This window comes from Capra hircus, chromosome 11 (assembly GCF_001704415.2).
Source record: "Capra hircus breed San Clemente chromosome 11, ASM170441v1, whole genome shotgun sequence".
NCBI classification, from domain to species: Eukaryota; Metazoa; Chordata; class Mammalia; order Artiodactyla; family Bovidae; genus Capra; species Capra hircus.
In genome coordinates, this window is record NC_030818.1 from 72,727,622 (window position 1) to 72,742,402 (window position 14,781).

At 51.2% G+C, this 14,781-nt stretch overlaps 1 protein-coding gene across 1 annotated transcript in view; it reads left to right on the top strand.

Annotated features, from left to right (window-relative positions):
- Positions 4,167–14,781, top strand: part of OTOF (otoferlin) — a 90,299-nt gene continuing 79,684 nt past the window's right edge. The window contains exon 1 of the mRNA XM_018055534.1: positions 4,167–4,307. Within this exon, the coding sequence (XP_017911023.1) occupies positions 4,229–4,307 (79 nt within the window). The 5' untranslated portion in view covers positions 4,167–4,228. The remainder of the gene's footprint in view (positions 4,308–14,781) is intronic.

A 14,781-nucleotide genomic window follows, 5' to 3' on the forward strand; every position in this document is an offset into this window, starting at 1 on the left:
ACGGGTCACCCGGCAACCGTGCGCCTAGCAACGCCAGTGTGGGGCATGCGTGTCCGGGGGCCCCGCACCCCTCTCGCCGTCCCCTTCTTGGAGTAGCCGGCGGGACGCGCCCACAAGATGTCCCCCTATCTCCAAGAGCTCTCTTGTGTGACCCCAGCAAATCGTCGCTCCCACCCAAGCCTCGGTTTTCTCATCCTTGAATGGGCGCATCTTGCGGCTTCACTGCCGGCCCAGATACTCGCTCCGATGCCAGTGCCGGATGCAGGTGGAAATGGCGCACAAAGCCGCAGCCGCAGTGCTGCTCAGCCCAGCGCCCCAGTGGCCATGGGGACCCCAAGAGCCGTCGCATCCCAAGGTTGCCGGCTGCGCCTCAGTTCCATGGGGCCTTCCAGAGGGGGCTTCAGGCGTGTGTTCTCCTTGACATGTTTGCCCAGGACTCTCTGTAATTTAATGTGTGTGTGTGTGTGTGTGTGTGTGTGTGTGTGTGTGTGTGTGTGAGCGACGTGTTTCTCCTTAATCTCTTCTTTCTCCCTGGGAACCTCCATCTCCTCCTCTCTTTCCTCTCAAACTACCTCACAAGCGTGGTTTATAGGGGCAAAGCCAATCGTGAAAAGGTCCAGAGTACGATTCATATTTGCCCCATCTCTGCAGTTCAGTCCCTCCTGTGAATCCAGGGTTGGGCCTTGCCCCAGAGAGCAAAGCTTCAGAAGGCTGGGGTGAGGTTTCTCTGTTACAGCATCTGCTCCCCAGCCTGTGACTTTGGTGCCCTCACATCTGGATTTCTCCAGTGACCCTCACACAGCCCTGGGCCACATGTAGGGCAAGGCAGGGGCCCTTAGGTCTTTAGTTGGGGGTGGTGGCGCTGAGTGTGATGACAGACAGCCTTGAAGGCGCCAGGCTCTTTGCATCTCACCCCCAATCTGCTCCCCAGCTCCCCCTGCAGCAGGCCGGGAGTCAACAGAGAGTCTGTGGTTCTGCAGTTTAGCGTCGTCCAGCACAATCTCACTTCATCCGTCAGATGAGAGGTGTTACCTTCATAGTTCGACTCTGTCCATGGCAGCTGATGAAAACGTCAGCTTCCAGAATCCTCAGAAGGCCCTCTGGGACCAATGACAATGGAACTGGGGGCCCCAGGCTTCCAAGAGGTGCAAGAGCAGGAAACCTGGGGCCCAGGGAGAAAAAGGAGCTGAAAGGAATGAATGCTTGCAAAGGAGGTGGAAGAGTCTCCATCCATCCTCCAAAATGCAACCTCATCTGTTGATTTCTAAATTCTCCATCCAGAATGTAGGCTATGATAAGAACAACATTCATGAACGTTGTAAAAGAAGAGCAATTAGTCCAAGGTGTCACACTCCAGGAAGGTGGTCCTAATGACCCCCACCCCCAGACAAGGTCCAGTGCCCACTCCTTCCCTCGATTCACAGCTTCTGAGCTGATTCTGCCCGTGGACCCTTTGCTCTGGGTTCTGTGTGTCTGTGTTCTCTTCCGTTTGTCACTTTTGATTGAGGGCCAGGACCGTATCATATGCATGTCTGAAACCCCCGCACCTGGTACTAGGAGTTCAGAACATGTTCACCGAACAACTTTATACTAGAAAGTGAAAGCGCAAGTCACTCGGTCATGTCCAACTCTTTGCCACCCCATGGACGATACAGTCCCTGGAATTCTCCAGGCCAGAATACTGGAGTGAGTAGCCTTTCCCTTCTCCAGGGGATCTTCCCAACCCAGGGATTGAACCCAGGCTTCCCACATTGCAGGTGGATTCTTTACCAGCTGAAACACAAGGGAAGCCCAGGAATACTGGAGTGGGTAGCCTATCCCTTCTCCAGCAGATCTTCCCAACCCAGGAATCGAACTGGGGTCTCCTGTATTGCAGGCAGATTCTTTATCAACTGAGCCATCAGGGAACTAACAGTCAGCCCAAAGGGTAATAGTCAGGAGAGTAAAAATTAAAAAGTGGGCTCTGGCTTAGGTATCAGAAGGGTCAGTGGCTCAGCTGACAGGTACTCTGTTCTGACCAGGTGGAATTGCTACAGCTTTATAGATATGGAAACTGGAATTCAACAAGGCTGCAGGCCTTGCTTAGGGCAAGTTCAAGGACTTTTTCCTAAAGATGCACAGGTCTATAGGAGGCCCCATGAAACTCAGCCCCTTCTTGAGAACCTCCAGAGGGCCTAGGGAGGGGATGGACTTTTTTCCCCTGTAATGCACCTACAAACCTTACAAAGATCACCTGTTAGCCTTAGGGCTGGAACATGCTAGTGAATTTACTTTTCAAAAAGAGAGACATTCAACATCTATTTAATTAGACATTCACTTTTATTGCATAAATACAATATTCTAAAATATTCTTTAACTCAATATGACTGGCTAAAGTGAGAAAGGAGAAGAATTTGAGGAAGGGAAGAGAGAGAAGGAATTAGAACACAAAGAAATAGAAAAAAATAGGATAGAGCAGGAAGGAAACACCTAGAAGGAGGGAAGTTCTTGAGACATCCTACAGGTCACTTAGACTGTAGAATTCGAAGGGAGTAACCTCCTGTCACACCCCGTAAGAATTTAATATTTCTTTGTTTTTAACCTTTTGACTGTTCAGCTAGGTCACCACGCTCACTCTTTTATCCTGTCAACAGTCACTGAATAGCCTACTATCCACAGGAGAGTGTGCAAGCCTCTGAGGCTGCAAAGGGGCAGCGCTCCAGGGTCTCCCAGTTGGGGGGTCGGGGGAGGTAAGTGGAACAGCCCAATGAAGCAGTGGATGAGAGAGGGTAGGGGCATCACAGACAAGGACCAACCCAGGTCAGGTGCCGTGCGGCTGCAGAGGCACTTCCAGCTGAGTCTAGCCGAGAAGCTAAGGGTGCAGCATGGCATTCCATGCACAGCAACGTAAGAGCAAGGGTGCAGCTGGCCCTGCAAAGGCTCCAGGCTCAGGGATTCCAGCCTCCAGGTCCCTTTCTCCCTGAGCCCCTCCTGGGTGTGCTGCTAGAAGAAAGGAGGGGCAGTTCTCCTTTGGTCCTTAGAAATTCTGCTGCAGACACCCCTTTCCCCACCCCTGGGAGCTGACAGTTCTCCCCTAGAACATCTTGCCACCTGGGACCTAAAGCACTGCCCTTAGTAAAACATAAGCCTCAGAGGCCTTCACAGTCAGGCATCTCCGATCACGCTGAGCCTGGCTCCTGGGCTCCCCAGAAGTACCACTTCCACCCTCCCAGATTCCAAGGGGTCAGGACTGGCTTCCTGGGGTCATAACCTCCATGAAAGCAGAAGGAAGAAAGCATTCGTCTTTCCTCTTAGGGCTTCCCTGATGGCTCAGATGGTAGTGCAGGAGACCCGGGTTCGATCCCTGGGTCGGGACGATCCCCTGGAGAAGGAAATGGCAACTCACTCCAGTATTCTTGCCTGGAGAATTCCATGACAGAGGTGTCTGGCGGCCTACAGACCATGGGGTCACAAAGAGTGAGACGTGATCGAATGACTAACACTTTTCTGAGGGTCTGGCCAGCAGGCGCAGCCTGGATGTTGCCTGGTAGATGCTGGTTTTCCAGCTGCAGGGCCCTGGCTGGGATTTCTACCTAGCACAGTGTGACCCCCTCAAACAACCAGGCCCGCCCCATCAAGGCCCCCCGAGCCTGGTGGGCAGCAGCAGCCTTGCTAGCCAACTTGACTGGTGGAGGGACAGCGAGGATCACCCTGAAACTGTGCAACAGCCTAGCTTCCGGTACACAAAGGTCATCAAGTTCCCTCTCCTCCACTGGAGGGGGTGCCTCCCCACCCCAGCCTACCCCTCTCATCCCCACTCCTTTCTGCCCACTTCTGATGGCAGGAGAGTGGGCCTGGAAGGCCCTGTGGAGAGGTGGGCTGGCAGCCCCGCTCCAAGACACCTGAAGCTGAGCAGAGCTTTATCTGGGAGCAGGCGGCTGCTGAATAATGAATTCAGACTGTCTGCACTGCTAGGCTGCGCTCAGGCGCACACGACACACACACACACAGATACACACACGCTGGGCTGACAACTTGGAGGGGCGGGAGCTGGCAGGGCTACGAGTCTCTGTGAGTCGCTGGAGGGAGCCGCTGGGCTTGGTTGCCTTGGTCTCTGTGGGCCGCATTGGAGGGAGAGGAGGCGGCAGCAGAGAGGAGGGAGGCGTGAGTGTGCTGAGTGCTCCATCCACAGAGCTCTTTCTTTCCCCGGCTGCTCCCTCCTGGCGGTTCCGGGGCTCCTCACACCAGCATGGCCCTGCTCGTCCACCTCAAGACGGTCTCCGAGCTGCGGGGCAAGGGTGACCGGATCGCCAAAGTGACTTTCCGAGGTAGGGAAGCCCCCATCTTATGGGGACCCCCAGCTCTGGGCAGATGGGATAGAGCAGCGAAGGAAGGAGGGATTGGAAAACTTCTAGCAGGCTTGGGGCAAAAAAGCTTCTCACGGGCAGCCATCTGCCCCTTGCCAGGCTAGCCATTATGATTTCTCAAAAATCAGGGTCCCCCTGTTTCAGTATCTGCGTGTGCGTCTCTCCCTGCATCGGCCAATGTGCCAGCCGGAGGACTGTAGAGTCCTTGGCCTACAGGAGGTCCTGGGGAGGCAAAAGCAAGAACCCCACCCCTAGGCTCAGGGGACCCTGGGCCCCCTCTTCCCCCCTCTCTCTCTCCTGCAGGCTGGTTTCCTTGGGCACAAAGTGGAGGTGGGGTCCCAGCCTGGCAGACCCAGGCTGCTAGAAACCAGCATGATGGCGATACTGTTGGCTTCTTTTAGGTCTGTCTGTGGTCAGGGATCCTTTGAGCCCCACGAGCCTCTCTCACTGTCAGTTCTCTTCCTAGCCCCCTAGCATCCAGTCACCATTTACTATGACCTCTGTGCCACAGCTGGGGGCTGGGCATGACCCAGGCCTGGCCCTCGACAAGCCCACATCCAGTGAGACAGGAGGAGCAGGGGACAGATAATAGGAGAGGTGCGTGATACGATAAAGATGGGGACAAATGTAGCATGCAAGCTATAGAAGCAGCACCCTGATGCAGGCTGGGGGCAGGGTAGTCAGGGAAGGCTTCCAGGAGGAGGTGACACTACAGCTGAAACCCAAGGGAAGAGCAAGAAGGAGTAAGGTGAACAGGTAAGGACAGAGCAGACAGAAGCGACAGGATGCCCACAGTCAGGAGAGAAGCTGGAGCATGGGAACAGACCGAGGCTCCATGAGCCTGAATCCCTGAGCAGAGCAGAGGAGGCAAGGCGGCCTTCACTCCAGGGACAGTGGGCAGTCCCTGAAGACCAGGAGTCCCTGGTCTTGGTCCCTGGGCCACAGCCCAGCCCCCTGGGCCAGGCGCGTCTCTGGCAGCCTTTGACTGAAAGCCAGGTGCTCCTCACTAGACATGGCCCTTCCTCCCCTGGAGAGGGGCCTGAGGGTGGAGGTGGGGTGGGTGGGCAAGGGAGGAGCTGAACAAAGCCACCAGACTAAAGAGCAGAATAAGCACCGGGGCCCAGGCTGGACACACGTCTGCACCTGTGTCAGGAGGGAGAGGGGAGACCATGGGGCAGCCTTCCCAGGAGGTCTCCAGCAGCCCCCGGGGCATCCATATCACCCCCTTGGTTGAGCCAGCTCTGGGCACCAGGCCCTGGGTTGTCCTGAGGCCTGCTCTCGTAGGGACAGGCAGAGGTAGAGGGGGTTGTGGTGTCCCTGCCGACAGGAGGGAGAGGAACAGGGGCCTGGCTGCCTGTTGCTTCCCACACCCACCCAGACTGCTTTCTCTGCAGTGCCCTAGACCTCCACGTGCCACCTGCCAGCTGGTGCTGCCTTTAGAAAAAGCAAGCGTGTTCTCTCAAGGGTCTCTGTTTTGGACAGAGCACAGTATTTCGGTCTTTAGCTACAGGTTGCAGTGTTACTGCTATGGCAGGATAGTCCAGGTTGCGCACACCAGTCCCATTTGCAGGCAGAGAAACCAAGGCATAGAGAGATCTGTGTATCCTTGGTGGAGGCACCGAGGCATGGTGGGCCCAATCCACAAGTCCTCACCCCCAGCCCAAGTTCTCTGCCCTCAAGGCCTCTTTATCCCTTCTGGTGAGCTGGGGGTGAGCACCTTGTTTGTCTGCTGCTGGGGCTGCTAAGTCACTTCAGTTGTGTCTGGCTCTGTGTGATCCCATAGACGACAGCCCACCAGGCTCCCCTGTCCCTGGGATTCTCCAGGCAAGAACACTGGAGTGGGTTGCCATTTCCTTCTCCAATGCATGAAAGTGAGAAGTGAAAGGGAAGTCGCCAGTCATAGCCGACTCTTCACGACCCCATGGACTGCAGCCTACCAGGCTCCTCCATCCATGGGAGTTTCCAGGCAAGAGTACTGGAGTGGGGTGCCATTGCCTGATGTTCACCTTTTTCTCTGAACGGTGGGGCCAGTCCTTGCCTCGGGAACTAGCCAATTTGCAACCTGTACCCTCTGGACTGAGTGGAGGGTCCACTTCTGAGCTCTTCCTCTGAAGTGGGCTGTGGTAGGTAGAGCTCCCGAGGAGGGGGTTTTGGGCGGCAGGAACAGACAGATGGCAGGTTTCCAGAATAAATCCACTGCAACAAACTGAGATGCCCCAGTCATTCACCTGCTGCTGCCAGCAGTTGACTATAAATGCCCGCAAAGACCGACACTAACTATAATTCAGTGGAAACTGACTCACTCTAGAATGTTCCACAGCACCCCCTGCACACAGCCACTGGTGTCCAGGCAAGTCCCTGGCAGGGAGGAATGAGAAGCCAGTGAACAGTCAGAGGGAGATGCTGGCCCCGAGCTCCCCAGATCCCTTGAGTAAATCTCCAGGCCAAGTGGTATAAGGGAGCACCAGGTGAGTTATGTATGGCCCTGGTACACAAATTGGTTAAAATACAGCTTGGTTTTCTGTGCTGTGCCCTCTAGGACACCAAGGAAAGAGCCCTATGGGACTCTGGTAGAGAAATCTCTAAATATGGGGTCAAAAGCCCCCTGGGTTCCATCTGGGTCCTGCTCCAGACTTAACGTCTCTGAACCTCAGTTTCCTCATCAGTAAAATGGGCATGATGATAAAACTCATCTCATCAGGTTGCTGGAGAAGGAAATGGCAACCCACTCCAGTACTCTTGCCTAGAAAATCCCCGTGGACAGAGGAGCCTGGCAGGCTGTAGTCCATGGGGTCACAAGAGTCGGACATGACTTGGCGACCAAACCACCACCACCATCAGGCTGCTTCAGTGAAAAAATTAGGTATGGGAAAGCACTTAAGTGACCTCTGTGTTTGTGAGGTGGTTGTTCCACTCCTACTTGGGGTGGCTGCTGGCCTCTGAGTCATCTTCTCTCCAGCCCAGCTTCCTTCTTCTGTCAGCCAGGAGTGAGGAGAGAAGGTACCATGGGAGATAGAGAGGAGAGCACACCTGAGGGGTTCCAACCTGTGCCAAGAGCAGGCAAATCGGCCCAGCCTCTGCTCTAGAGGGAGCCCCCCCACCAGCTAAGATGTTCCACAGGAACCCAGGGTAGACTCCCTCCCCCGAGACCCCTGTTCCCATATGAGCTGGGCAGGCACCATCTTCATCCCCAGCCACGCATGTTTTCCCTCCACTCCAGCTCAGCTCACTCCACTCCACCCTCAGGCTCACTCAGCACACATGACCCAGCTCCATCTGTAGCTTTTGACTCTCACTGCCCCAGTGGCGCACTCCTAACCCGGGCCTATCCTCATTCATTCATTCCCTGAATGTGCTGACATTTGTGGCCAGGCCTGGAACCCCCCGGGGTAAAGAAGATGCAGTCTGTAACCTCAGGAGTCATGGTCCATTGAGGCAGACATAGAGACACCAGAAGGTGCGGACCCCAGTCCCCTCATGCTTGTGGACCACTGGGCCTGGGGTCTCTGCTTCACATAAGCAAGATGAAGACCGTGGTCCTCATTTAACCCAGAGGCTTGAGTCAGGACTGGGAGGTCTGGGAAGGAGCCATCCTGACTACAGGACGCTACTCAGAAGGAGGCAGTGGAGCTTAAGTTGTCCTTTTTCATCTCCTGAGATCATTCCCAGCATCACTCACAGCCATGGAAGGTGGGGTGGGAAGGGCCTCTAGGATCCTCCAGTCCAGCCTTCTCCCTGTTTCTCAGCCCCTTCCATGCCCCTGGCCCTGACTGTCTGGAGCCAGCCTCCTGGTCCTCCCTTGCTCTCCATCCCTGAGCTTTCTTGCCAGAATGCTGGGCTTGGGGAGTTGATGGATGAGCTGGGTGAGCTCTGGAAGCTGGGTCTGATCTCCACCTAATTCTCCTGACCTGGTCACTGACACAGAGTTTTGCTTTATCAAGGCTTCCCCCTCGGCCCAGCTGATTTTTCCTCCCTCTCCTTCACCCCAGCCCACTCCATGGGTTCCCACTACACTGACTTCTTGCCATTCCCCAAAGGTGCCAGGCCTTCTTAATCTCCAGGCCTCGAGACATTGTGTTTCTTCTTCCGCCTCCACCTTGAGAACTCCCATTAATTCTGTGCACCCTTCAAGGCCCAGCTCAGCTGTTGCCTCCTCTGTGAAGCCCTGCCCTGCTTGCAGTAGTGTGCGCACTCCTCCCACCACTCACCTAGGGCGCTCTGTAGTTCAGCAGCTGCCCCTGTTTACATGCCACTAAGGCTTTCCAGGTGGCACTAGTGGTAAAGAATCTGCTTGCCAATCCAGGATACCTAAGAGACGTGGGTTCGATCCCTGGGTCGGGAAGATCCCCTGAAGGAGGGCATGGCAACCCCCTCCAGTATGCTTGCCTGGAGAATCCCATGGACAGAGGAGCCTGGTGGGCTACAGTCTAAGCACATTCAAGACAGCGATCTGATCTTAGCTCTCCTAATGCAGCCTTATGCTGGGCACTGGGCCAGGTCATCAAAATGAATAGGAAATGGCATGTTTTTGAACTTGTTAGTGGGTTTGAATCCTTCTTTCTCTGTGGCACTGCCACTCTGGCTTAGTGTCCTCAACTGTGAATGTCCCCGCCCCCTGCTGTCTATCCAGGAGAATCTTCCAGGGCCCCAGCGGGAGGCTAACTTCACCCTCTAGCAAATGCTGGGGAGTTCGGCTCTGGCCCACAGGTCAGAAGCAAGAGGGGCTATACAGCCCCCACCCCATCTGCTTTATGGAATATGCTTATTCTGAGCATCACTGCCTAGAGTGCAAGGTACATGGTGGGGCTTTTAAAAACTAGGATCTCACAATCCGATAGGGAAAAGAAATATGTGCAGATAAAATGGAGAAACATTGCCGGGCATAGAGGGCCAAGGTGTGTTTAGTGGCAGGGCATAAACTGCAGTACATTCAGAGGATGGCAGCTTGCCCCCGTACACCAGAGGTCAAAGAAAGCTTTCTGAGAGGACAGAGGAGGAGACAGAGGAGGCGAGCTTAAGGAAGCACTTAAGCTGAGCCTTGAATAGCTGCTTGCACAAGTGGAGATGTGGAAGAAAGTTGAGGATTTTTGCTTGGGGGAGACGAGACCATTCTGGGTGAGGGACTGACAGGACCAGAGCCCAGAGGAGTGAAATCCCAGTTAAATCCAATGGCCAGGCAGCCAATAGGTTTGGCTGCAGCAGAGGTGGCAGGCAGTCAGTGGAGGCCCACAAGCCCAGAAAGGAACTGGGTGGGTGGGTGACTTTGTGCTGAGAAGGGGTTAGGGCCCTCACTGAGCACTGAGGACAAGATTCCTCTACTCTCTGCTGCTGCAGGGGCCACCTCAGGTTCCAAGTTAGATTCATTTTCCCATTAAAAGGGTGGAGCTTTCCCTCTTGGTGAGACATGATTTCTCTGGAGACTTCTCTGCCATCCTGATGAAGGAGGCAGAGAGGATCCCAGTGTCCCAGCCCTGAGATGCTCCTAGATGCCTGGACCTGCCTATGCACACTGGTTCCACTCAGCACCTCCTCTCTGGGAGGTGGGCATTGTCCCTACTGAAGGTGGCAGAGGGAGGGGACCCTTAGGACAGCCCTGCAGTGCACAGAGGGCTGTGGACATGGCTCCATGCCTCTGCGGGTCCCCTGAGGGATGTGTGCCTGCCTCCTCCACTCTTCACAGCACTCACAGGTGGGGGGCAGGATCTTCTCTGCCGAAAGCCCTTGGTGACAAATGGCCCCCCCATGCCGACCCAGCCAGACCAAACCAGTGCAGACCTCAGAGAACAGCAGAGCATGCTGGATGTTGCCCAGGCCTCTCCTGCTCTGATGAGGAGGAGATCATTTTATGATGTTGAAACGACCATAAAATTGGCCTCTACTGTAAACAGCCCTCAGCAAAAATGCTGCTGGAAGGAAATGTGTTCAAGATCAGACTTGCAAATAATTTCCCTGAATTGCAAAGTCTTGGTTATCTTGCCCACCTTTACTGATAACACAAAGCTATATCCCTTCCACCTACTCCCATCCCTGGGTCCAGTCTTATTTTTTTTTTTTTTTAACTTTTTAGAATGGAAAATCTCAAATAAATACAAGAGTAGGGAAAACAGTACTAGTACAATTGCCCTCAAGTTCTCCCCCATGCAGTCTTAACAGCTATCAACTCATGGACAACCTTGTTTCATCTGTCCCCCTTCCTACTCCCACCCTCCAAATTATTTGGGAGTAAATCCCAACACCACACTATTTCCTCTGTAAATAGTCAGTATATAGATATAAAAATCATCGGCTAAAAAGTCCCCACATATCATTCATAAAAAATAACAATAATTCCTTAATTGTATCAAGTATTCAGTCAGTGATCACTTATGATTGTCTCATTGATGTCATAAACTCTTTCCCAGTTCATTAAAAGTTGTATTTTAATCAGTTTTGTAAGTCAAGTATTTAGTCATTAGTTCACTCCTTTCATTCATCCAGGTAATAATATTCACTGAGAGCCAGTTATGAGCCAAGTGCTATTGCAGGCAATGAGGTGACAGCAGTCAATGAGACAGACATGGTCCTTGCCCTCCAGGGGAAGACAGCCATTGCACAAGTCACTGTGAGGGTGATGAGTGTTCTGGAAAGGGAGGGACAGGTGCCAGGCAGCATGGGGTGAGGGAAACCCACTCAGACCAGGAGCTCCTGAAGCCTCCCTAAGAGGCTGGAAAAGCACACAGGCCCAGGGAGGAGATTTGCTGAGCAGGGGGTGGGCTGATATCTAAACACTCTTGAGCAAGGATAGTATGTTGGCAGAGGCAACACTCACAAAAGGCCCCAGTGCAGGCAGAGGGACCACTGTCAGTACAGGTATAATGATGTGGAACTATGTCAAGGGCTTGGGGAACAAGGAGCGCTGGCAGGGGCTGGGCTGGGAGTGGGTGGAGGGGAGGCTGGGCTCAAACACAGAGGATCTTCAGTGTTACCCCTGGAGTTTGAACTTTGCCTTGTGAGTGGGAGTTGCTGAGGCTCTTGGCAGGAGAATGGGGTGGGGAGATCTGATTTGGGGAAGCACACTCTGGAGGTCAGAAGCCCAGGGAGAGGCAGTGGCACAGGCAGAGGGTTGCGCCTCAACAGGGGGCTGTGGATTTGGAGAGAAGGGGTGCATTTGTTCAGAGAGGGGGCTGCTCTGGAGTTGACGGTAAGCAAGAAGGCAGGGCCAGTGTGCCTCTGGATTCCGTACTTGAGTACCTGGGTGGACAGTGAGGCCACCAATGGAGCAAGGAAGAGCAGGTTTGGGGCACACAAAGAGGATGGGCTTGCCTGCAAGTCATTCTAGTGAGTATGTCCCCCGGGAAGTCAGAAATTTCGCTCGGTACCCTGTGTACCCTGGAAAGGGGTTGGAATCCAGTGGTTGCGAATCCAGATGGTAAGGTCTAGGAGAAGGTGAAATATGCTTGGTTCTTACGGGACCGCTGTGGGATCAAATGAGAAAGTTGATATACATGAAAGGCTCTACAAACTGTAAATTGCTGTGCAATATAAGGATTGTGCTAATTATTCCAGGACCCCTCATGCTACAACCTTCTACAGAGAGAGAAAGAGAGTGGAGTGTGATCCTGGGGACCCCATGGACCCAAGGATTGGTTGGGCAGGAGTTCTCCTTTGGACTCCTGCCCATTGTTGACACCCCAAATTCTGCCAGACATGAAGACGATGGGGTGAAAACACCTGGAGCCATCACCATCCTGGTGGGCTCCTCCAGTCCAGGTACCTCACCAGGTTCCCTGGGGCCCGCACAGTGCACAGAACAGACCCCAGACAGAAGCGACAGGGCAGCAGCACAACTTAGAGGTGCAGCAGGAGGAGCCAAGCAGTTAGCAGCGGGGGACACTGAAGCCCCGAGCCAAGCAGCACCAGTCAGTGATCTGCTTCCTCCACTGACAGTCCAGAAAGGGCTCCTGAGACAGAGAATACCACCTGGTCATTTCTACCTTTGGCCTCTTACCTCTTTGCTGCCTGGACTGATCTAACCCCAAGAGGTTGGCTCAACAGTCATTGCTTCTATTTTATTTTATATTTCTAAGCAAACAGGCTCATCAACTTAACTGGAGGTCAGTTTTCACTCAATGGCTTTTTTAAAAAGCCAAGGTTTAAGAAAAAGTCAGGACTGCAGTTTTAACAGTTTTACCCCGTTTAAGGATGTAAAAAGAGTCACCTTTCCATTATGCTTCATTATCTTCCCAGTGCCTGACACCGGGAAGGTACTCTGCACAGCTTGTGGGTCACTGAGACCTCAGCCTCCTCCATCTGTCACAGAATGGGAGAACCCAAGATGCACCAGTTGCTGAGTGTGTAGCTGGTTCTGTCCTAGGCGCAAGGGGAAGCACCACACTCTCTCTACATTAGTGCCTAGGTCTGAAAAAATGGGAACCAGAGCCATCAGTTACACAGAAGAATCAGTGTGAGGCAGCACTTGCAAGGAAGTACAAGTTTGAGCTGAGCCAGAGGGATGGCGTTCACAATCCCTGCCCTGCCCCTGCCTCTCGGTGGATCCCTGACCTAAGCCTGAGTTTCCACTGAGTCCCCAGGTGTTAATAGGGTGAGGGAAGGGGAAATAAATAAGTGGAGGCAAGAAATTATATTTGAGTAAGATTTGCGGAAAACAAAGGGTAAGAGGTAGATGAGACCTCCATCTAACTGAGAAATGGGGCAAAGGAAGGGACAACCTTCCCTGTGGGAACCCCAGGGACTCTACAGAACCCAGACCTGGCTCTCTGAGTTGCTGGCGATCTCTGGAGAGCACACACTGTTTAAGGAACTGAAGGAATAGCTGCTTTCCTGGAAAATTTTTTTCAATAGAATTTCTTCATTCTACAGTACCATCAGTTGTCATTATAAAGCTGAATAGAATGTGTTCCTCATAGGTGAAGAAGTGTTATTACAGGAGAGAATCACAAACAACTGAACAATAAAGTCCTTAGAGACGTGGAAGGTTTGACAGCATCATCAAGCACCTTGACCTAACTGGCATTCCTAGAATCTTTCACTCCCCAGCTGAGAAAATACACATTCTTCTCATATGTACACCGAGTACTTATCAAGACAGGCCATATACTAGGTAATTAAACAAGTCACGCTACATTTCAAAAGACCAGCATCTTACAGAGTATATATTCTGACCCCCCTGGCATTCAATTAGAAGTAAAACACATAAGAGATCTTTAAAAGCTCCAAATATTCAGAAATTAAATAATACCCTTCTAAATAACCTGTGGCCAAAGAGAAAACAAAAGCAAAATTATGACATTTCTAACTGGATGTTAATGAAAATACCACACATCAACATTTATAGCTTTAAATACTTACAGCAGAAAAAAAATATATATATACAATCAATGATTTCGTTTCCTGCCTTAAGAAGCTACTAAAAGAAAAGCAAATTAAACTCAAGAATAAAAACATTATGCTAAGTGTAGTAAGCCAGGCTCAAAAGACCATATATCATAGGGTTCCATTTGTATGAAAAGGTCAGAATAGAAAAAATATATAAAGACAGAAAATGGATTAGTTGTTGCCAGGGGCTGGAAAGAGAGGATGATGGGAAGAGATTGCTAATGAGTATGGAGTTTCTTTTGGTATGATGAAAATATTCTAGAATTAGTGATGAAGGTTGCACAACCTTGTAAATATACAAAACTCACTGATTTGTACACTTTCAATGAGTGAACTCTATGGTTTGTGAATTATGTTTCAATAAATAAAAATATAATCTAAATGATTAAATCCACAGATAATAAAAGGAAAGAAATAGAAGACAAACAACACAGAAAAATAACAGAGTTCTTTTTAAAAAAAAATAATAAAATAGGTAAAGTATAGCAAGATTGAACAAGAAAAAAAAAAAAAACAAGAAAACACAAATTACCAATATCAGAAAGGAAAGAGGGGATATAATTACATTAAAAGGAAAATGAGGGAATATTATGAATAATATTATCTCAATAAATTTCTACAACTCAGATGAAAGAGACGAATCCCTTGAAAAATAACTGACCAACATTGGCACAAAAAAGTCCAATACCTATTAAAGACATCAACTTTGTATAACAAGGATAATAATGATGTTGATGGTGGTGGTGTAAACTGCTTTTCCATAAAGAAGACTTCAGGTCTGGATAGCTTCACGGGTAAATTCTAAAAAATACTTACAGAAAAAATAATGCTAATCTTACACAAACTCTCAGAAAATAGAGAAAAACAAACACTTTGTAACTCATTTTTGATACCAAAATCTGATAAAGATTTTGTACAAATAGAAAATTAGAGCCCAATATCCCTCAGGAACAAAGATGTGAAAATACTTAACAAAATATTAGTCGGTTGAGTAGCACTATACAAAAGAGAGAGCACATCATGGCAAGTGAACTTTATCCCAGGAATGCAAGGTTGGTTT